The sequence below is a fragment of the Patagioenas fasciata genome, chromosome 30 (assembly GCF_037038585.1).
Source record: "Patagioenas fasciata isolate bPatFas1 chromosome 30, bPatFas1.hap1, whole genome shotgun sequence".
Classification (NCBI taxonomy): Eukaryota; Metazoa; Chordata; class Aves; order Columbiformes; family Columbidae; genus Patagioenas; species Patagioenas fasciata.
Genome location: NC_092549.1, coordinates 4,842,922 through 4,866,002, shown reverse-complemented (window position 1 = coordinate 4,866,002; position 23,081 = coordinate 4,842,922). Strand labels below are relative to the sequence as shown.

Genomic DNA, 23,081 nt, shown 5'->3' with positions numbered 1-23,081 from the left:
AGCACTGTGAAGAAATCGAAATGCTTAGGTGTTTTAGTGGGATGGGGAGGGTCCTCCAACTTGTCTACTGATGTCTTTTAATGAGATTTGATAGTGGATGGCAGGATGCCTGTGTTTATGGATCACAGGGAGGGGTCTGGGGATGGTGACTCCAGAGATGCCCTGAGAATGTGCCCCCTAGAGCTATACCAGGTATTTATGTTTTTCCAGGACCTGCACTAGATGTACATTGGCTTCTCTGGAGCCGGTTAGAGGATGTCTAACGCAGCACTGGCACGGCCTGAGACAAGATCTGCCTGGGTCAGAGACAGGTAGAGTGCTTACAGAGTGCTAAAACAAGCCCTGTTACTGATGGTCCTATGACCAGTAGTAATGTAAAACAATTGATAAAGCTTCCATCACAACATCAGTTCGTTGGCAAATTGATTTAGCCAGAGGGGAACAGTCAGATCACGTAGGTCAGAGCTACTGATATAATTTTACTGAGATCTGCATGGCAGAAAGCTGTGCTCCTGTTCAAGCTTTTTGTCTGGAACCCTCAAAAACCACCTCCTTCTGTCCTCCTCATAGGATCCCCAAGCCTATTATCAGGCACATCAGTGCAGCTGGTGAAGCTGTACCATGTCTGCTTTGCCGCCTCTGTTTTACATATATGTATATATATACACACACATGAACACGTGCACATCTCTGCATACAAAATCCTGGGGTTCGATATTTCTTTTGAAAACAGAAAATTCCTGCAGTCTGTTCATTCTGAATAGCAGCTGACGCTAGACCAAAGCAAGCCACAAAATCTGGCTCCCTTTCTTGGTTTCTGCTTGAGAAAAGCTGCCTCTACACGTGAACACACAAAAACCGCATGCAGGTATCTGAATCGTGCAGAACATTTCACTACATATAAACACAAAGACTCCCAGAAAATACTGTGGCAGTAATGATGCTACCACCCAACATGAATCCTATAGAAACAACATGTTCTTGCCCAGCAAAGAGCACGTTTCAGGAGTGACTTACCCAAATCAACAACAGGACCAAGTGGGATTCCTGTGAAGCCGTGCGGACTGATCAGAGGACCCAAGTCCTTTTATAGGGTCCTTGATGGAGCTACAGAAAGGAGACACCCTTTGTGGACATTGTCCTGATTCATCTTTGGCCAAGCCCAGCTGCACCTTCATGTCCTCAAACGGGTTATTTAACTTATCATCCCCTTACCTATCATTTTAACCCAGAAATAGCAGTTGCCATGTGGCAATTCAGGCACTGGTTGGTTCCACCTAATCCGGACTGTAAAGTTATTTTACAGGCTGATTGCATTTCAGATTTTAAAAAATCCAGAACAGCTATAAAGTGTATATATGTATTAATGGGAGGGTGTATTTATATATAAATGTGCATTTGCGTAGGTATGAATTTATATATGTATAATATATATACACACACGCACATTAAAATAACACCAGAATTAAATTTTGAAGATGGGGTCAGAAGTGCTGACAGCAGCAGAGCCCATTGAGAGTGGATCAGGGACAGGAACAGGGACAGGGACAGTCAAGCCAGTGAGCTTGATACCACAATATCTGAGATTATTTTTGTTTGTTTTTCGTGCAGTTCCTTTGGCACCTTGGGCCCAAGGATAAAGGAATTTGGGTCTGGCTCTTGCGCACAGAGGGAGAGAAGATGACCTAAGTGAGATGACAATGGTGAAATGCAAGTGCGCATTTGTGAGGTCCCCAAATCCTCCAGATCTTGGCCTGTGTGGCATCTTTGTAGAGTGTGCTGAATTTTTTTTTATTTTTGGTAACTTCTTAGTAAGGAGTCTTGTTGTTATATTATTCACGTTTTTGTTGCGAAAAACTAAACAAAACAAAAAGAACAGCCACAGACAGAATATTTTTGAATGGTAAAACATGCAAAATGAGTTTTTGTACAAGAAGTCTTTTCAATAAGCAATGTCTTTTCATTGAGAAAAATAACCATAAAACAGCTTTCATATTAACTGTCTTCAATGAATAACTTTCATTTCAACTTTGCTTGATCTGTAATTAAAAATAAAAGCAGAAACCTCTCTGCTGAGTGGTTGATTCATGTTGAATCTTCATCTGGTTGCCCTAGGCAGCTTTTGCTCTAATTACAATTATTTTTTTAAGAAAAATCTTTTAATAGTAGATTAATTAGAGACCAACTGACTCCTTTATTCACCCTGAACTCTCCCAGTACAGAGAGCAAATGAGGATGATACCAGCCATGCCATCTGGGCCCCAGCTTTTGGTTTCGGAGGTAGGATGCTGCCTTGCCAGGCACGACAGAGACGTTGCAGAGAGTATTCGGAGCATGAACTTGTCATGCAGCCTTGGGTGAACGGCTCATCTAGCCCATCTGTAAGGTAAGATCATACTGGGTGTAGGAGCCTAATTAATTAGTGCTGGTAACACTTTGGGGATACTCATACAAGTGCGTACTAAGGATTGTTACTAACCATACTTCATTTTTGAGCTTTTTTTCAGGATTAAATTATACTTGTGCAAATTATACCCCAGCTGTGGGATAATAATACCCTTGGGAAACTGTAATTTTATGGTAGATTGGAGTTATTATTAAAATTAGAGTATTACAGTGCGGCTGGAGCTTGTACACTTGGTGTCCTGTAACAGTCTCTAATCCCCTCTGCAGGGACTGGGTCAGTGCAGGATGGTCGGGTGTACGTGACCCGCGGGCAGAGTTCAGGTATCAATGCAGCAAAAAGTGTGTTGCATTTTCAGCCATGCACACGCTGGCATCCTCACCTGCTTTCCCGTACTTTGCTGCCATTCCTAGGACAAAGCAATGAGTTTCAAAGTATGTTCTTGGCAACACCAAATGCCCCCTTTCTCCCATGGCTTGCCTTTCCCCAAAGATGCTTTCTTGATAGATTTTTAAAAGTTTGTTACCCAAGAGCATGGGTTCCATCTTCCTGCTTCTTACCCAATTCTGCACCCATCCCTGTTGCTGTTTATATAGGGTGATCGAGCCTCTATTGCATTTAATCTCAGAAGATCCAAGTTCCAACACCTCCCAGACTTGCAGGACTATTTTTTTCAATTGAGTCAGCGGGATAATTTTCATTGTGCCATAATGTTCTCCTCAAAATGAACCAAAAAAAAAAAAAATCCCTTCTTCAAATACGACACTCGTGATGGCAAAAGTAGTGTCATTCGGAATAGAGAATATAACTAACACATCCCTAACAGGGCTTGGTTCTTGCCTGAACTGGGAGGTCGGTTTTTTATTGATGCCACAAAAGGCGGTAGCTGATGGACAGACAGACTACAGGCAGGTGGTTTGGTCTGGTGATTTTAGACCCTAAGCCAGAGGTAAGAAGAAGTAAAAGAGCTGTTGGACAACTCTCGAGACATATTTTACAAGAAAAATGGAGTTTTCTTGAAAATGAAATGTTTCAAGGAATGTTTCGGATGAAATGGGATTTTCACAGATAGGTGATGAAATTTAAGTCTTGACTCTCCAATTTCGTGTCCACATCTGTCATGAGGTAGATATATGTTGTGTCTCATACATTTAATTATGACATTGGCACTTCTAGACCGAATCGTTTTTGGATGTACATTCTGGGGATAGTTTTGAAATGCTGTTTTTTCTGATTCAGTGTTTAGCAAATTGTGAAATTCTGGGGTGTCCCAGAGGAATGACGTTTTATTTTCACATGAGGTCTCTGTGTGCTGCTTGTCACCAGCCACAGAGCAGGAGGTGTGGGTGCATTTATCATATGCTGATTTAGTTGATAGGTCTCAAGTGAAAGATAGTGTAATGAAAAACAGGCTGAGCATCACCCTCCCTGAGGGATGCCAAGTCCTGGGTCTGTCTGGTGGTCCAGCATGTCTGAACTCCCTAATAAACCACACTGATTTCACCAGACTGCTCATGCCCTCAGAGTTATCCACATTCCTGGATGGAATGTGTCAGGACAAGTGCCCAAGGCTCTGGTACCCCAAACCATGTGAACTGAATATGAGTTTGAGATTGGCTCCATTTGTGCACAGTTTGCATTTTAGCTCTTTATCTCTGGCTTCTCAGTTGTTGCTGGGATTGGATGTATGTGAATAATTTTTCCTGTGTGTAATGTATCTCCATTCCTTCCTTTGGAGTTTTCCATAGCTAATAGGGATTTCTGTTCTTCATAGCATGCTACAAATTCCCCTTGCTTCTGAGATTATTAATAAGTGAGGTCAAATAGGAAAAATCTCTCCCATTCAGTGTTAAGCAGCTGTTTATTCTTTTCACAGACATGAAAAATGCCCAGAGCAGATGGAGGCTGAGAGGAATCTGTTCAGGTCAGCTGTGCTGTTGTGTTAATCCAGACTTTTACCCTCTTTGAAGACATCTCTTGCAAGGATGTCACATCCCTGCCTGCGGGAAGCAATTGATTCACCTCAGGTAAATTGCAAAGGCGACTGAGCAGCAGCTCCTTTAGGCTATCCACCCCCCAGACACACCTGCCTCTCTGCAGCCATCCCTCTGCCTGTACCCTGGAGCAATGTGGCCCTATGTCATGTGAGGAACAGATGCTCAGGTCCTCTGCACTGCGTCTTGTCAACCTGGCAATGCTCAGAGCTGGGTCAAGGGTACACTTGCAACAACACACTGGGACAGAATGTCCTTTTGCTTTCAGTTTTATTGCTTTGCTTACACAGACAGAGGCAGTCTAACACAGAGTAAGAGGAAAGATCTCTAGTCATGCAGAGATTAATAAAAACCAGGGGTGAAGCCCAGGGTTAATAAGGAATGGGGTAAGACATGACTAATAGAAATGCAAAAATCCAGAGTGGGACAGGACAAAATATACCTCTTCTCAGGGGACAACAGCTTCACTTAGACGGGGGCTTGTATCAGCCTTTACTGCTGTGTTGGCCATTGATACAGTGACTTCAGGAGCTGTTGCTCCATAGCTGGTTGTCTTTGGCCATGAGCACCTTGTTGCTGTTGTGCTGGACAACTCGGAGCCTCCACCTTGCTGTGCTCCTGCTCTAGCACCTTGCATACAGTGAGCTGATGGAAAGCCAGGTCATGATGCATTCCCTGGGGCTTGGGATCCCGACAGGGGCTTGCACCCTGCTGTGGATGCCGCAGCTTCTCAGTCTTGCCAGGGTTGGGGTCCTGCCAAGGGGCCTCACAGACCTGAATCTTATTGTTTGGGTGTCTCTCTTGTGTCTCAGAGGGACAATTCTGGTTCTGCTCTGCTGGCTCTGTCTCTGGGCTCTGATCACAGTTTGAACCCTGTCCTGGTATCTTATTTTCTTGGGCCTGGTGGGTTTTTGGGTCCTGTTTTCGTGTGTCAGTCTCTTCAGCCGTATGGGTATTTCTGACCTGGTCTTGTTTCTTGGTGTCCAGGATCTCACCCCTCTTTGCATCCCATTCTGGTGCTTCAGTCCTGCCATCCTGGTGCGTGTCCCAGTCCTGCTCCTGTGTCTCACCCTCCTGGGTTTGAGGCGTGTCTGGGTCCTGCGTCTCACCCTCCTGGGTTTGAGGGGTGTCTGGGTCCTGCTCCTGTGTCTCACCCTCCTGGGTTTGAGGGGTGTTTGGGTCCTGCTCCTGTGTCTCACTCTCCTGGGTCTGACAGGTGCCCTGGTCCTGCTCCTGTGTCTCACCCTCCTGGGTTTGACGGTCTTCTGGATCTTGTGTCTCAGTGTCCTGGACCTGATTGTTCACATCCTGCTCAGGGACCTGCTGGTCAAGGGAGACCCTTCTGGCTGCATGTGGCCCTGGCAGCTGCTCCCCACCTGCCTTTCCTTGCACTGTTGTCTCTTGATCATCTTCTGGTGCCTGGTGTTGCTGGGGTGGCTTGCAACAAGCCTTGGCCACACGGAAGACCAGGCTGAGCAATTCATTGAAGTCAACCCTGCAGTTGCTGTCATTGTCCAGAAAGCACAGCACTTTCTTGATGGTTTGGGGGTCCTGGGGGTTCTGTAAAGAGACAAATGGTGTCTGCAAAGCCAGTGACCCATTTGCGCAATCTCTCTAGGAGTACCTGGGTGGTCTCAGAGCAGAAATCCAACTCCACACTTCCCCCACTCCCCGTGGCTTGTGTTTATCCCTGCACTGAGCTCTAGGAGCTGCTGACACTGGGAGAATGAACAGCCTCTACTTTTCCCTGCAGATCCTGGGCTTTTGGAGGCATCTGTACCTTTCCCAGGGAGCCAGCTGTCCTGCATACCCGCATGGGGCTGCATGGCTTTACCCACTGTGCTGCACACTGGATCCCAGCCCTGCAGCCAGAAGGTAAACCCGCAGCAGGCGCCAGCTGCGGGGCTGGATCCTCACCTCCATCGCATCGGCGAACTCCTGCTCGATGAGCAGCTTCAGCTCCTCCCTGCTCAGGGGGCTGCAGTTGCCGTCGCTTCTAGTGCATGTGTAGAAAGCAGAAATGATGCTGTTGGCATTTTCCTGGAGCTGGGCCATCTCCCTGCAAAACTGAGGCAGCCTGCAAGAAAAACACATTTTAAAAGGGTCTTTTTGTTTGTTTGTTTTCTTGCTTTTCAGCTAAGTGACTCTTTAACAACACAGTTGGGCAGGCAAGAGAGAAAGAAGAGCCAAAGAAGGGCAAAGACAAAATGAAACTGTGTCAGTGAAGAGAAAGAGAGGGCAAGAAGGGTCTCACAACAAAACATCTGAAAAATGAAACTTAACTGCAGAGACAGGTGTAAGGATGAGCAGGTGATGGTTGGAGAGATGAGGGACAGCAAGAGCTGAAAGGCTGGGGGAACACAGGAAGAGAGAAGAGAAAAAATCCCATTTGGCTTTCTCTGCAGCAGAGCAGAGCTGTGAGTGCAGGTTATCTCTAACAAATGATGGAATAGTGCAGTTACAGATCTCTTTTATAATTCTTGACATATATATATATTTCTTTTCCTTTTAGGAGAGTTCAGCAGTGTCACCTTCAGGGACATCCTCATGACCAGAAGCTCCTGCTTTCCTGCTGGTAGCAAAGTCATTGTGAGAAGTTTCTCCAGGCTTACCTGGGCGAGGAGCAGGAGCACTGGGCTTCGGGAGCGCAGTCTGGAGCAGATCAGCTCTCAGCGGTCTTATATACAGTTCAGGGTCACAACCTTGCGTTTTCCAGAGGAGATACCCCTTCATCAGGGTGACCTGAAACCTCTCTCACCCAATTACATTGTCATGACCCTGCCTTAATTTGTCTCTTTCTCATTAACTTCTGCTCTTATGCTTTTCTTTAGAGTTAATATGTGATCCTTCCCAAGCTTGCCCCACCTGCAGACACATTTCAGAGGAATTTAACAGAAAAGGATATTTTTACCACTGAAGGATTTAATGTAAGATGATGCCCGAGCAACGCCCGAGACGCTTGTGTTTGGCAAACGTGTTTTGTGAGATGGAGATCCCCAGTGACTGACACACAGGGAGGAGGCCACCCGGGAGTGCTTTCATGGTGAATAAGGAGAAAACAAAGGAAGAAAAATGAGGATATTGTGATGCCGAGGCTGATGAGATTCCTTCCAGCATCCCACACGGAGGTAGGCATGAGCAGCGACATCTTTTCGAACAGTGCCACCAAGTGGCGCTGGAGCGGGGCAGAGGGCGGCCCGGCCCGGCCAGAGCCCGCGGGCAGCGGGGGCTGTGGGCGCCTGGGCTGCAATCGCCCGTTTACCAGGAGGAGAAACTGGAGCATATGGCAAGGAAAGGACTTAAACTTCTTGTGCTATGTCTGGCACAAATCCCTGCTGTTACCCAGTGTCTTGTTAATGAGGCCACCATACGGGGGTCCGGTGGGCTGACTGAAGCCCCACAGGCCTAGATGCAGTTATTGCTGCTTGCTCAGGAAATTCATTTATTTTTTTTCTTTCCCTGTATTGTCTTATTACTCCTCAGCAGCTCCAAATGCGTTGTGGTGTGAAAGTCATTTCCAAGGCACTTTGAGCAAGACTTTTAGCTGTCCTCAGCTTAGCTATTTTGTAAAGTCTTTTTTCTTGGTGAACACATGGTTAATAAGAAAGACGGGGAAAAAAATGATGTCACAACTCCATATAGCTTTTAATGGTACATAAAATTAAACATGGCCATTTTTTTTACTAGGAAAAACACTGAGGAAAATGCCTGGCTTGCTCGAGAAGAGAAGGGCTGCAAAGGGATGAGTACGGGAGGCTGGAGGGTCGGGAGGGCTTTGCAGGCCGTCGAGTCCTTTGGTTGTGTGTTGAGTCCTCTTGAACTCAGGGCTCCTTTTTCTCTGGCAGGTTCTGTCTGAACTAGTCCGCTTTCTTTAAGCTCAAAGGTTTCTGATCTATCACAGCTTTAATCCCAGGTACCATCAAGCAGCTCTTCTGTCAGCCTGAGCAAGCAGTGCCCAGGGAGCAGCTGTGACCTCCTGGCAGTGCCCTTTTATTTTTATCTATAAATCTATCAACCTTTCCTTCACATCTGCATGGAAACACACTACATTCCTCTAACGTGAGGTGTGTTTGCTATGAACCTTCTCACTAAGCTGCAGTGAGGCAGGGGGGGCAATTACTGGGGGCACCTTGGGAGGTTGAAGTATTTAAGGTGTTGGTGCTGAAGATATTTCTAGCAAAACCGTGCAGACCGTGAGCAAGGCAGTTTCTGCTCTTGTAGACAATAACAGGTTTATGTTGCACAGGATTTCATACATGCTTTATGAAGCGCAAAAGGTTAGAGTGTCAAATGATATGTAAAGAATTTAAAACTGCTGCATGGCAAAAAAGACAAAACCACCCCTTTTAGCAGGGCTTGCAATAAATTATGTTGAATCCAGGGAGTGGAGGGCAGGTGCTTCAGAGACTTGTGCGAATGAAATCACATGAAACTTCAGGGTTACTGCATCGAGAACTGTGGAATAGGAGGGGAGGCTTTGCACAAGCTCACACTTGGTTTGCAATGATGCTGGGGGGTTTTGAACAGGATTGAGATGGGGCTGTGGAGAGTTGCTCTCTGAAAAGTTCTAGAAAGAAAGCCTACAGTTTAGATCACACTAAAATTTCTCCTGCTGTGTTTTAATGTGTAAAAGCTAAACTTCAGCTAAACCAACCTCACACAAAATCGTTATTTGAAAATAGAACTAGAAAACTGGTGCGTCATCAGGCATCCCAGGATCATTTCCCTCTTTTCTGCCTGAAGACCTGATGGATCTGTGGAATTACCCAATGCCTTGGTTAGTGGGGAAGAAGGGAGGAAGCAGACGGGGGGGGGCACAGAAAGAGCATTGCCAGCAGCCGGGGCTGTGTGGTGAGCACGTGTCAGGCAGTAGTGGCAGGGAGTGGTGTCCAGCTGGTGTTGGGTGTTAGGGCTGAGGGTGTTTGGGGTCTGGGGCCTAAGAGGGTAGGAGTTAGGTCAGAGTGGTCAGATTTCTCAACAAAAATAAAGCAGGAAATTACTGTTTATTCCTGCATGGCTATGATTGTTCTTGCTTAGCAGGGAAGAGCAGAAGTGTAGGTTAGCACTAAAGAAGGAAGGAAAGTTCTGCACTGAAGGTTTAATGTGAGAAACTATTTAAACATGGGGTTTGGAGAGCTGGAAGGCTTTGGTGCTCAGATGGTTGGGGCTTGCTTTTGGAGCTTAAAAGAAAAAGAAGATATCTGGTTAGTGCCTGTGCCATGGGACCCAGGTTTTATCTGTGGTTATTGCCTTCCTAACATGCATCCTTTGCCTTTTCTGTCTGTTGTTTCCTTCTTCCTTTGCCTGCTAAGGGCGGTTTATGATGAGGTTCAGGCTTGCCTCCCATTTCTCACCTTGTTCCACACACAAAGCACAATTCTGAAACTTTCCTAGGGCTGGAACTCATCATACTGAAAGCTTTATCTTTACATCTGTGTTGTTATCAGGAATTAAACTAATTAGCATAAAATGCTTTATTTTCCTACACTGGCTGGGCATTTCAGCAAGTTATTTCTGTTGCAACCTTCTTTATTGCTAATTCACTGTGACATTAAGAAGTGTAATACATCAGCTTTTCTCTAAGATGTTTCCACTTTTTTACATGTTAATGACCATATTTAACATATTTCTTCAGAGATAATTGGATTCTAAGGCTCCCTGTGGTAATGCAATGAAAGCCAGCTAGCAATGTCTTTGATATCTAAAAGACTCTTTCTGCATTTGAATAATCCCACAATTAAAATTAAGAATTAATCTCTTGTCTGAAACAAGACTTTTGAGGATACCTTTCTTGTTTTGAGACAGTTTCAATACATATGTTAACTTTACTTACAGAGAAGTTAAGTAAATCCTTCCTTGGCATTTGTATCCTAGAACTCACAAAGGGGCACGGGTATCTCAGATCACCTTGTTTCTCTCACCCATTGACCCTCTCTGTGAAGGCAGGATTTTTCTGTGCTTCATAGCTTGTCCAGCTGACTGTTTTAATTCAAACCATAGAAGCTATCCTTGAGAAAATTATTTTTCTGAAGGTGCAAAGGAACTCACAAATTTACTTAAATGGCTCTAGGTCTGGAAAAGGAAAGGAAATGATGATAGGTAGTGAGCCAGTGCATAGAGAGCACCTGTGAAATTCTGTATCTCTTCTTGAGCAAATCTTTAGCAATTAAAAACTAAGAACAAACCTGAGGGGGAAATAGAACAGGGAGGAAGGTGAGATGAGATTATCCCACGTTTATTGCTATGAAGAATTATTTCACCTCCCTCTGGAGGCACCTGCTTTTCACTGTGAGGAGGATCCCTGGAGAGGCAGCATGCTGTATGGCAGCCATTCAGCCGAGATGGTTGGGAATGCTGATAACTGACAGCTGATCAAGACAAAATTAATTGCACAGCTACTACTGGTTATGTCCAGCTCGGAAGACTCCAAGTCCTGCTATTTACCTGCCATCAGAAAACAAGCTTTGACGCTGCCTGTATTTCCCTTGCCTTTCAACTTCTCCAAGCTCCTGCAGGAAATCTCCAGCCCTCCTGCGCTGTGCACCACCAGAGGACGCTGCGTGGGTGCGTGCTTGCTGTGGGTGCCCAAGCCAATAGTGTGCATGCACAGACACACCTGTGCGTGCTTGGTGTGGACAGCTGGGATCCCACCCCTCCTGTCAGGCCTGCTGCCTGCACCCAGACATCTTTCAGACGTGCTCCCTGAGCCAGCCACGGGGTGTAGCTTTGGAAAATCGGCTTCTGGGCAGAGCTCTGACCATGAAACAGCTTTTTTGTGGCAGCACTCAGAGGCTGGGCAGGTGTAGCAGCCCAGCTGTGAGAGCTCCTCTTTACTTTTTTCCCCCCTCCTGTATCATGCTGAACTCAGAGCCTTCATTCCTGCTGTGTGGTGGGAGCCCGGCGACATGCAGGCCGCAGCAGCTCATTCCTACCACCCGCACGCCCAGGGAGCTCGCTGCCTTCTCCCAGGGCTGTTGGCACAGGAGACGGGCTGGTAGAATACGCGGCAGTCAGCTCAGCTGTGGTCTCTGCTGGATTGCTCCACTCAAAGGCTGAGGGTTTGGTGGAGACCTGAATCACCTCTTGTGGCTCTGGGGGAAGCGAGTCATGGGTTGCACTCATTTTGGCTGGTCCCCTTGGTGGCGGGGCCAATTTTGGTGCTTTTGCCTGTTAGGTTCCTCACTGCCCAGCACATCAGCAGGAAAATTTAAATCATTTTTACTAGCTTGTTTTAAGAGAAACCAGCAATTTTGGTCAATGGCTTAAAGCCTCAGCCTTAGAGTTTTCCCCTGTTGGGGTGTAAAGCTGCTTTCTGCTGTCCTGAAAAGCAACTCTGACCATTAAGGAATGACCGAAGGAGCATGGATAGCAGGTGGAGAGGAAATAACTAAAAAATACGCAGGGGTGGTTGTGCTGCGACAATGGGAGTGTTATCTAGAGCAGAGGGTGGAAGAGGGCAGATAGGACATGTTGGGAAACTCAACCTGATAGGAACCTCACCAAAACCAAGCTGGCAGTGTGATGGATCTGGCTGGGCAAGGTGCTGCTGGGGAGGAAGAAGGTGGTGTGTCAGGCTGGCAGCCGTGGACCAGAGGAGGCGCTCTGGGGCGAGTCGGATATTGCCTGGCAGGGATGTGCGTGGGGCGGCAGTGTGTCAGCGCTCGCTACGAGGCAAACAGTGCAGGGCTGGAAGCTGCTTGCACAAGGCTCGAGGGGTGACAGCAGGGGGAAAGCCAGGCAGCGAGCAGGCCGAGGCACCTCGTCCTACACCGTGCCGCTGGTGCTGCATGCAGCAATGCGGATCCTGCCTGCTCCTGATCTTTTTCTCTAGAAAAATGTGCTAACAGGGAAATCACGTGATTGATAGCTTTTTTTCATAGAGGTTAATTTTCCTTTAGCCTGGCTTTCCCAAGAAGTAAAACTTCAATACTCCCGCTTTTAATATCCTAACCTATTATTTGCAAGCAAATTTGGCACAATGGCACGGTGTCATACTGGTTTTATGAAAATCAGTAGCGACTTGTTTAATGCTGCCGTGGTAGAAAGTTTGCTCTCCATTGGACATAGGAGAGATGGTGGCAACCAGGCTCTACCAGTTCTGCCTGTGGCCTGCCTCATTCAAGAGCAACATTTCTGTTTGTTTACGCTGGAAAGGCGAGCACAGAAGAAGGTGTGCTAGGCTCCAGCAGGCTCCCAGCCATTTTCAGAAACTTCTTGCCTGGCTGTGTGTTTGTGCTGAAGTTTAGAGCTGTGTCCTACTCAAAATGGAGCCAGTAACAGCCCACTGGCAAGAGTCATCTGTTCGTGATGCAAACAAAATGTTGGATGGGAGCCTGAAAACCAGAGGGGAAAAGATGGGAAAAAGAAATAGGGAATTCAGAGCCAATGTGGCAATGTCTGAACTTGTTATTTTTGTTAAAGACTTCATTTCGTGCAGGTTGTGTGTGTTCTGAAGAGTTACTTGGATATACTAAGCGAGGGAGTGACCTCTTTTAACTGGACTTTTCAGTCTCCTTCCTGTGCATGGAAGACCCTCTGGAACGGGTGATGCCGGCCGGGAGAACATGGACTCCAGACTAGCATCGTTCACAAGTGCACACATGCAGCAGTTGACTTGCTCTGAAGGATCAGCTTCCTAAAATGACTCACCTGGCTCCATGAAATAAGCAGTACCAGCACTGGGGTACTGCTTATTGTCCAACTCTGTACCAGCTGAGATGTCTGTGTGCGAGCTCTCAGCCCTGTTGGCCCTGCCTGAGAAATGAGGTCCTCAACTTCAGTTTGCAAACAATGTTTGGCCAAACCCAGGTTGGATGGCATTTTGTCCTTCCCTTTGTCTCTGTAGGAAAGGGATAAATTACTAGCTGATATGTCAGGAATGCCACAATCACACCTGATGCCTCTTTTCCAGCTGTACCAATTACACCCCACCCAATGAAGATGGGGTGTCACAAGGCAGGAATAATGACAGAGGGAGAGGAGGAGATCGTGGTGAGTAGAATGTGAGAACTGTAAAAGGAATGAAGAGCTGGGGGGAAGGCAATGAATGGGCTGCTCATGAGTTTTGAAGTGCAAACACAATACATCCTCAGATAGCATGGGCCAGTGAAAAGATACAGCTGGATCTGGTCCTCTTCTTGCTTTGCAGCTTTATCACTAGCACTGCAGGTCTGGGACTGGGATCAGGACACTGCAGCCCAGCCACAAAGACCATCTCTGCCCCAGATCGCTTCAATGAAGGCACGCTTGATGAAATTACAGTTGATGCACCCAACAAAAAAAGTCTTCCCAGCTTCAGTTTTCATACAATTCATGACATACTTATGGCCCTGGGTAGACGGCAGAGTCTTTTAAAGAGCTAAAGAAACCTTCACTTTGGTCTTCATGAACACCTCCAGCTTAATGACACTTGAGGAAAGGAAACAAGCATTGGCTGCTGTGCTGGAGGAAATGGCTCAGACTCAGGTTTTGTTTTATTGTCATTGATAAGTGCTCAGGAGCACCCAGGATAGTATCAACAAACTCTGAGCATCAGCAAATGGGTGTTTGAATGTCAAATGTGCTGGGATGGAGCACACTGTGTTGGCATAACCATAAATGCCAGGGAAGTGCCAGCCAGGGAGATGCAAGTGTGCGATGAGAAGTTATCTCTGTAACTGAGATTGTGCAGGAGAACACAACAATTTGTAAAGGACAGTCTAGTAATACGGTGCCAAAAGAGCATCTTCTAACAATGAGCTGAGCTTACCTTACTATACAAGTGCATATTTGGTGCTACAGTAGACTGTATTCCTCTGCTTAACATTTCTGTGGGTTCATCTTTAGTTGTCGTTTTTACATTACTATAGGCTATCTTCACTAATGTTTGATTTATAGGTGTTTTTGAAGTCTAATACCACAGATCTAATCTAACTCACGCAAGAGTCACATTACAACATAATGGGTGATATATGTAGTTTCAGGCACGGTAATCTGGCGTATTGTCTTGAGAATTATACCTGTTGATTTATTTACCAAAAAAAAAAAAAAAAAGACACAGTTCTCACTTTTCAGATTCCTTAAGATTTATTCCCTCAATCCAATAAACTGCAATTACTGCTACGGCGTAAGGACTTGTTTCATCTCTTTGCAAATACACATAGAGTGCTAACACATCGACATATTTTATTTGATGTGTTTACAGAGGCAGAAAAATCCTTCCTAACAGAGGACATTAAAGACCATAATCCAATATAAACGGCTTTAATTGAGCAGCTGTTTACAGGTACAGAGGCTGGTTCTCAGCGTTCTTTTTTCAGGCTGTCCTGAGCTGGAGTGGGATTTCCTTGCAATTGAAGCAAAATGCTGTACCAGCAAACAGCAGCTCCTGACCAGGTGTTACCAGGAGAATGGAGAGCCCTGGGTGCTAGCACCCAATCTGATAGGGCTACTATGCAAGAAATGTCAGATGATACCTCAGTTACATGGCAGGCAGCTGCAGGAATAATTGGCTTACCCTTCTCCCCTGGCCTTTCTATAACTTTAAAAAAAAAATTATTCATCTGCTTCATCAGATTGCTGTTAATATTTAGATATATAACTCTATTTCTGGGAGAAGCTGTTATGTAACAAAACCTTTTAATTATACGGAGTTTTACCCGATCTTCAGCTGGACATTGTGCAACAAAACTCTAATTTCTCAGCATTACTCTTCTGGCATTTTCTGCAGCTTCTTTATATTCAGTGTTTGCTCTTTCTTCACCCTAAATGGCATCTATCATTTTGTGTCTCCCTAAAAGACCTTTCTCAAGCTATGGTAAAATTATGTCTTTGAGCTACTTTTCTCAATATTCTTATATTAATTTAAACCTAAAAGACCAAAACCCCAAGTAAAATCAGAGCTGAATTTAAAACTGACTGTGAAAGTAGTCAGTTTGTGGGAAGTAAAAAGGTTGAAGATGATGAAATGGCTCTCTGTGAATGCAAATAATACTTGCATTGCACTTTTGCCATTATTATTGCAGTTAACATTAGGCAATAAAAATAAGGGCCATAATTAACTGATGATTGAAAAGCATTTTTAATTTAACATGAAGCAATATTCTTTCTTGTTGATACACATGAGAACCCAAGAAACTCACTAGAGGAGGACTTGTTTATGCAGAGAAGCCTCTTCTTTACTGTGTGCCCTCTCACGTCACTCTTACTTCTTGCCTTGCAGCCACATTTGACACTTGTGAAGGCACCGCCCCATGATGGTGGAGGTGTGGGTGTTCAGGCAGAGAGGTACTTGCATGTACAGCGGGATGCCGGCACCCTTGGTCATGCCCTTGGTAGACCTGGTGTCTACAGGTCCCACGGTGCTCTGGGATGAGCACGTCCCCATGGACTCTGTAGTGCTCTGGGGTGGACACGTCCCCATGGACTCTGTAGTGCTTTGGGGTGGGCACGTCCCCATGGATTCTGTAGTGCTCTGGGGCACGCATGGCTCTGCACAAATCACACTTTGGGATATGCAGGGATCCACATATGTCACCAAGCACTGGTCAGGGCAGGGATCTCCAATGGTCACATCTTGAGGACAGCAGGACTTGTTGGTCAAGGCTGTGCAGTCGAGGGGCAAGGTCTCTGTGCAGGTCTCAAACACCTCGATGGTGCAGGGCTCCGCCTTTGAGATTGGGTGCTGCAAAGGTAAGTTTTCCAGGTAGGTCCCAACTTTCTTGGGGATGCAAGGTTCCACTGGCAAGATTGTTTGCTGGAGGGGGAAGGTCTCCACACATATCCCAGCTTCATCAGGGATGCAGGGATCCACTAGTGAGATCGCATGCTGAAGGGGGAAGTTTTCCATGCAGGTCTCAGCTGTCTCAGGGGTGCAGAGCTCCACTGGAGAATCTGTGAGCTGAAGGCTGGTGCCTCCCTTGCTTTGATTGGTCTCACAAGGGGTTGCTGCTGGGTTCACACAAGCACCCATGCAGCTGATGACGCATGGAGGTGTGCAGGCATCCCCAGGCACAGGGACAGAAAAAGGTGGGCAGGTGGGCCCAATTTGAGGATAAGAATCCAGGCAGGTGGCTGCCCCTTGACATGGGCAATGATCCACCTGGCAAGTCTGCTCAGGGCAGAGATGCGCATCCTGCATGAGACAAGGATCCAGGTCCACCATGGCACAATGCAATGGGCAAGTGTCAGTGTGCACAGCCTCCCCCATGCAGGCAGAAGGGTGAAGGCAGGGCAACTTGCACTGCTAAGGCACTTCTGCACTTCAGGCAAGCCTGAAAGAAAAAAAAAAGCAATCATAGAAGCATAGAATCATAGAATAGCTTGGGTTGGAAAGGTCATCTAGTCCAATCCCCCCGTAATGAGCTGGGACATCATCAACTAGATCAGGTTGCTCAGTCTCATCCACCCTTCTTTACTTTAAAACCATTAACCCTTGTCCTGCAATTTGGTGTCTCCTGGCCCAAAACATTGGGTCTTTCATTTTCTTGGCTGGTGAACTCTTCAGCAAAGATGCTTGCTGTTCGTGCCACAATTTCATAATGAAATAAGGAATATAGAAAAAAAATGCTGTTTTTTTGTCAAATTCTGCAGCCACTCCATATGAAAATAAATTGAGTCATTCTGTTTTTCTGCATAAACTTCCAAATCCAGCTCTTCCTATTAAAATCTGTTTTCAGCCAAAAAAGTTCCCCCATTGGCATTTTCTTGTGCAGATAGCAGTGGATTTGATTGACATTTTCAGCAGGTTTATAAACTTCATGTTAACTTCCTCTTTTCTAAAGAAGTTGTTCTCCTTGTTCTGAAACTCCCTCGCAGGGGAATACCCACCCCACAGCAGCTGCAAGAGGTGCAGTTACCACTGTCTTGCATTTGCCATTGCTAAAAGCACCAACATGTTAAACAGGGAGAAGGAAGACATAGTTGCTTAGATTTACCATGGGACTATGTGCTCTTACCTGAGACCTTGGCTGCGTGATGCCGCAGTCGTTTCACCACTTAGACGATAACTACACGCACAGCAGTTTCTGCTCCTACGTGTGTGAAGGCACTCACAGAGCAAGACGGTGTCTGAGCCCTCTAAATCCAGTGCTGAGACAACAGGAAGCATTTTGCAAAGCATCCATAACAATTACAGCGAAATAAGAGTGAAGGAAGAATATTTTTACTCTTTCAAATTCTTATCACCAAGGACGTATTAGAGACAATAAACAATTTCCCTTACACAGCTGGTAGCAGTAATATATTTCATCAAATAGTAGAAAATTAACACCAGTAATAGGATGAGTACTGTACGATCCCAAAGATACTTACCCAGCTCAGTATCGGCAAACAAAGACAGTGAGCAGGCACAGCAACTTTAACCTGGGATCTGCCTTGTATATTCAAGAGCCTGGCCTCCAGCGATGAGGTGCCCTGGGCACACAGACAAGCTATCCTTTGCTAACTCGGACCTGCTCTGCCTCTGCCTTGTGATGGACTATTTGACTAATTATTTTTAGTGGAAACCAGTTATTTCCATGGCTGCAGCATTACCTTGAGTGAGCAAAGATGGTTTGTGAATTCACGTGTCCTTTCAGCAGGGCTGATGTCAGAGAAGAATTTGGCAAATGAATGGACTCTCAGCTTGCTGTCAAGCAGCCGACCAGTCATGGGTCAGTTTTTCTGTGACAGTAAAATATCCTCCAGCCCAACACATCATGCAGGCCATTAGAAACAGGATGGGATGTGGGATTTGGGGGATTCTTTTAATTTTTAGCTATATCTGACCTCTTTCTGTCACTGCCACTGTCCCGTTCAGACACGGTGCTGTTGTTGGTAGCGTCCTGATGTGCTTCTGGAAACTCTTATATCATCGCTAGTCTTGTGATGTTTTGCATGTTGTCTGAAAGCTCTGACTCAAAAAACAACACTATTCCATCGCCGTGAATATTAGGAAACATTTCTTCCCATAGAAGGTTGTGGAGCAGTGGAACAGGCTGCCCAGGGAAGTGGTGGAGTCACCATCCCTGGAGGTGTTTGAAACATGTATAGACGAGGGTCTTAGGGACATGGTTTAGTGCTAGCTTTAGGTTATGGCTGAACTTGATGAGCTTGAGCGTCTTTTGACCAAAATGTTTCCATGATTCTATGATGTTGCCTTTACCCTCATGCAGCTACAACTCCTAAGATCAGACAGGTGATAGGAGGAGTGACCACCACCCTTTTCCCTTCAGCCCACTGTTTTACCAAAGTTGGATGCATTATACTTGGTTAATTCAGATCACTGTGGTCAGTAGAGCATTGGCAACCCGTGGTCATGCATCCTGAATTTACTTATTTTGATTTAAATAACATTTCCAATTTTAAATAAAACAAAATCCACTACTCTGGGTACCACCATGCTCAGCAGCACAAAGGTGCACATTTAAAGGGATAATAGAGTACAGACACAAGAATGCAGCTTCATCTCTGACTGATGTACGTCCTTGTCTCTGCATGCAAGCAAGCATGTTGGCTCTCCTTTCTGTCTTATAATGGGGGAATTTCAGACAATAACATCTTTACTTGACCGCAGTTGTGGCAGGTAGAAAGCAGCAACGCTGTGCTATGGCTGTCGTGCACGGTTCACTGTCTTTCGTGAATGGCATATTTAAATCTCACTTTAGCCTGCTACATGATAGATACATGCACAGCAAACCAAAAAAGGCCACTACCACAGGCACTGTGGTCAGAGCACCAAACACAGGTGGTCCATCACTCTGGAGCATCATTGCAAAGAGATGTGCCACCACAGGAGAAGTCCTGGAAGGAGTTCAAGTGACACTGAGGATCTTAACGCAGTGTGAAGCCTTGCCTGGCTGCCTAACTGCTAAAACCATAACAAATTTTGGTTATGCTGGCACACTGCACTTGATTGAGGAGTAGGCATGTTATGAAGCTTCCCAGAAAACTTGAGTGTGCCCAAGTACTGAGCTTCACGCTCCAGAGTGCGTCCCTCTGTCTGGCATGTGTGAGATCACATCTGGATGCTGTGTCAAATTTGGGGCCCACAGTGCAAAAAAGTCTCCAACAAACTGGAGTGAGTCCAATGGACACAACCAAGATGGTCCAGGGGGCTTGAACAGATGATCAATGGGGAGAGGCTGGAAGACCTGTTCACCCTGGAGGTAAAAAGACTTAGGGGAGATCCTGGGGACCCTTTCAACTATTTTAAGGGTATTGACGGAGAGAATCTTCTCAGAGGTGCCTGAAGAGAGGGTGAGAGGCAATAACTGCAGGTTACAACAAGCAAAATTTTGACCAGATTATCAGGAATAAAATTTTTGGTAAGAGGGTTATTGTGCACTAGCAAGAGCAGGTAAACTTTCACAGTAGAGCAGACCAAATATGCTTACAGAGTCCTAGCCCATCTGTAATCGCAATCTGTATGGCTATCTCAGGAGAAGGTGCAAGAAAATGTAGCAAAGTATCTTTTATCAAAACAAAGTTTAATCCTGAGCGGGATTGTTTCCAGTCTGTATCATCAGTTCTTTGTTCCCCATCCCCCATAGGAAATACGTGGATCAAGAATTCAAGCTTGCAGGCAGCAGTTACGGTGTCACATATAGCACCTCAGTGGCTGTGTTTCATTAAAATTATAATGTAAGCACAGAATTTAATGACTGGAGGTGGAACTGGTCTGGATTATTAAAAATTATATTTCCATACTCCTGAGGTGTCTCACTTCCGGAGACAAGGACACTGAAATCATATAAAAGGATACATATTGTAGAGTTTCTCAAACCATTTCGGTTTCATTTGCTAGTTGCTGGTGGTGGATTGGGTAAGTCTCTCTTGGCTTACTGGGAATTAATGCAGTGGCTGGGGTTATTTAATTTTTAAATATTGTCTGCAGAAGCAAGTTAGAAGTGCTTCTGCTTAGCAAGATTTGTGTATGGTACTTATTACGTAACTGAGCTAAGGGTAAATATTTATTCCACCTTCTACCAGCCTTTATTTGTTCTATGTTTTGCAACTGCTGTGCTTTCTTTAGCGAGATGTGTCTCAGTGTAGCTGAGAGTGGACTAACCTCTCTCTTTCCTCAATGATGTTGCTACCCTGTTTAAACCAGGAAATTATTTGGTTTGAGAGAGATCAAAAAGCAAGGCTAGGACTTCAAAGGAAAGAAGTAGGAGGGAAGATAAGAAGTGGAGACTTGCAGGCTGCGCGGCTAAGCGATGCCTGGAAGGAAGTCTGAATGAGAAACACTAGGAGGACTTCTATGGGAGAGACAGGAAAACAGCTGTACTGTGGCCATCAGATCCTTTCCTTGTGGAAATTTTCCAGTGTGAAGCCTCAACTCATGTCCTCCACCTGAGGACCCTCATGTGGACAGGGCACCAACAGAACCCTAGTAGTTTCCTTTTTGGGTGGAAATAGGGAAGTAATTTTGAAGAGCTAATTCCAAACCAAGAACAGCTGTGATCAGGTGGTCAGGTGTCATGACTTTGATATAATCTAGTTGAGTCCAAATAAACCTACTTTTCTTTCCTGTTTTAAGAAGTTGATTGAAATGTGCATACAGCCAGTAGCTACATACTAAAATGCTTTCATGCAGAGTTAGAGTCCTGCTGTCGATTTCAGTCTGTTTTCCCAGTGCATTGTTAAGTATTCCACTGGAAAAAGTATAGTTTGATTCAGTATATAAAATAACCTTGTGAAAGCTGAATGTCTCTGTTTCCACAAAGTATATTCCTTTCCTGCTTTCAGACATTACCCTTCCCTCAAAGATGCAGTGTGAAAATGATTACCAAATCAGACAGATCTGCCTTCCACCTCCAACCATCTTGGTGAAGAACTTGCCTGTGAAAAATCGTGCGGACCCCTGTGGCACTGTCTGTAACATCCAGTGCTTGCCTCCGCGTGTGGAACCCTGCTGCTATCGAGGGGTTCCTCGGGGCACCACCACTTACGTGAACCTGAGTAATCTTGGTGTGACACAGACTGCTGGTTGTGTAGATCCATGCTGCCTTGGACTCACCACACGCGTGTCTCCGTGCTGTGAGGAAGTGACCAAGTGCACCACCAAATGTGCAGTCCCATGCTGCTGCAAAGTGACTGAGTGTATCACCAGATGTGAAGATTCATGCTGTGAGGAAGTGACCAAGTGCACCACCACATGCGAGGATCCCTGCTGCAAGGAGGTAACCAAGTGCACCACAACGTGCGTGGAACCATGCTGTGGAGGTGTGGGTGAATGTACCACTGAGTGTGTGGATCCATGCTGCAGGGAAGTGACCAAGTGTACAACCACTTGTGTGGACCCATGCTGCCAGGAAGTGACCAAGTGCACCACCAGATGCATAGATCCATGCTGTAGACCTGTGACCAGATGTGCCACCACATGTGTGGAACCGTGCTGCCAGGAAGTGACTAGGTGCACCACCAGATGCATAGATCCATGCTGTAGACCTGTGACTAGATGTACCACCACATGTGTGGAACCGTGCTGCAGCAAAGTGACCCAATGCACCACCACATGTGTTGATCCATGTTGTGGGGAAGTGACCAAATGCACCACCAGGTGTGTGAATCCATGCTGTAGAGAGGTGACAAGGTGTACCACCAAGTGTGTGGATCCATGCTGTAGAGAAGTGGCAAGGAGTACTACCAGGTGTGTGGATCCATGCTGTAGAGAAGTGACAAGGTGTACCACCAGGTGTGTGGATCCATGCTGTAGGGAGGCGACCAAGTGCACCACTAAGTGTGTGGATCCGTGTTGCGACAGGGTGACCAAGTGCACAACACGGTGCATAGATCCATGCTGTGGAGGTGTCACCAGATGCACCACTAAGTGTGTGGATCCATGCTGCGGCAGAGTGACCAAGTGCACCACCTCATGTGTGGAACCCTGCTGTGAGCAAGTGACCAAGTGCACCACCTCATGCGTGGATCCGTGCTGCGAGCCAGTGATCAAGTGTACCACTGAATGTGTGGAACCCTACTGTGAAGAGGTGACCAAGGGCACCACCTCATGTGTGGAACCCTGCTGTGAGCAGGTGACCAAGTGCACTACCACATGTGTGGAACCCTGCTATGAGCAAGTGACCAAGTGCACCACCTCATGTGTGGAACCCTGCTATGAGCAGGTGACCAAGTGCACCACTTCATGTGTGGAACCCTGCTATGAGCGAGTGACCAAGTGCACCACCTCATGTGTGGAACCCTGCTATGAGCAGGTGACCAAGTGCACCACCTCATGTGTGGAACCCTGCTGCGAGGAAGTGACCAAGTGCACCACCTCATGTGTGGAACCCTGCTGCGAGGAAGTGACCAAGTGCACCACCACATGTGCGGATCCGTGCTCTGAGGGTGTTCAGGTTGTAACGAAGTGCGTGGATTCCTGTCCCACCGCCTGTGTTACACAAGCCGTGCCCGTATGCGTGTGCGCCTCTGCCTGTGGCCGGCCCTACGCCATCAGATGTGCAGATGTCTGCTGTCGTAAATGCAAGGCTCCTTGAGGGGTTGAGTGTGGGGGCTCGGGCGGTGGGAGCTGCTAGGGAACCCCACTCCGCAGCGCCATTGCCCTGTGGATCCTACAAAGGCTAAGGAACGAAAATGTTTTGCAGATCTGTGAACCTACCAACATCTTCCTCACATCTTTGCTTTCCTAGTGCCCTTCCTGTCCCAGAAGGAGTAAATCCTCAAATGTTTTTTCTTACATTTTGTATCATTTCTGCTATATT

General features: G+C 46.2%; 2 protein-coding genes and 1 long non-coding RNA gene across 5 annotated transcripts; 2 read left to right on the top strand and 1 right to left on the bottom strand.

Annotated features, from left to right (window-relative positions):
- Positions 1-208: 208 nt before the first annotated feature.
- LOC139825901 (uncharacterized) lies at positions 209-14,468 on the top strand. Of its 3 annotated transcripts, none has more exons than XR_011736059.1 (5): positions 209-311; positions 2,218-2,386; positions 4,281-4,431; positions 7,230-7,526; positions 12,908-14,468. It is a non-coding gene; the product is annotated as an uncharacterized lncRNA (long non-coding RNA). The 3 variants fall into 3 exon arrangements; XR_011736057.1 differs by having other exon boundaries at positions 12,836-14,468; XR_011736058.1 differs by having other exon boundaries at positions 6,911-7,526; positions 12,836-14,468.
- LOC136113019 (uncharacterized) lies at positions 4,658-7,058 on the bottom strand. Its single transcript, XM_065857964.2, has 3 exons — positions 7,011-7,058; positions 6,316-6,475; positions 4,658-5,958 (listed from the first exon to the last, which is right to left on the bottom strand). Exons 2-3 carry the CDS (start codon positions 6,451-6,453, stop codon positions 4,891-4,893), a joined length of 1,206 nt encoding a protein of 401 aa, XP_065714036.1. The 5' UTR covers positions 6,454-6,475; positions 7,011-7,058; the 3' UTR covers positions 4,658-4,890.
- A 6,657-nt stretch (positions 14,469-21,125) lies between the features above and the next one.
- LOC136112668 (uncharacterized) lies at positions 21,126-22,856 on the top strand. Its single transcript, XM_065857462.1, has one exon. The coding sequence runs from the start codon at positions 21,126-21,128 to the stop codon at positions 22,854-22,856; it is 1,731 nt and encodes a 576-aa protein (XP_065713534.1).
- The last annotated feature ends 225 nt before the right edge of the window (positions 22,857-23,081 follow it).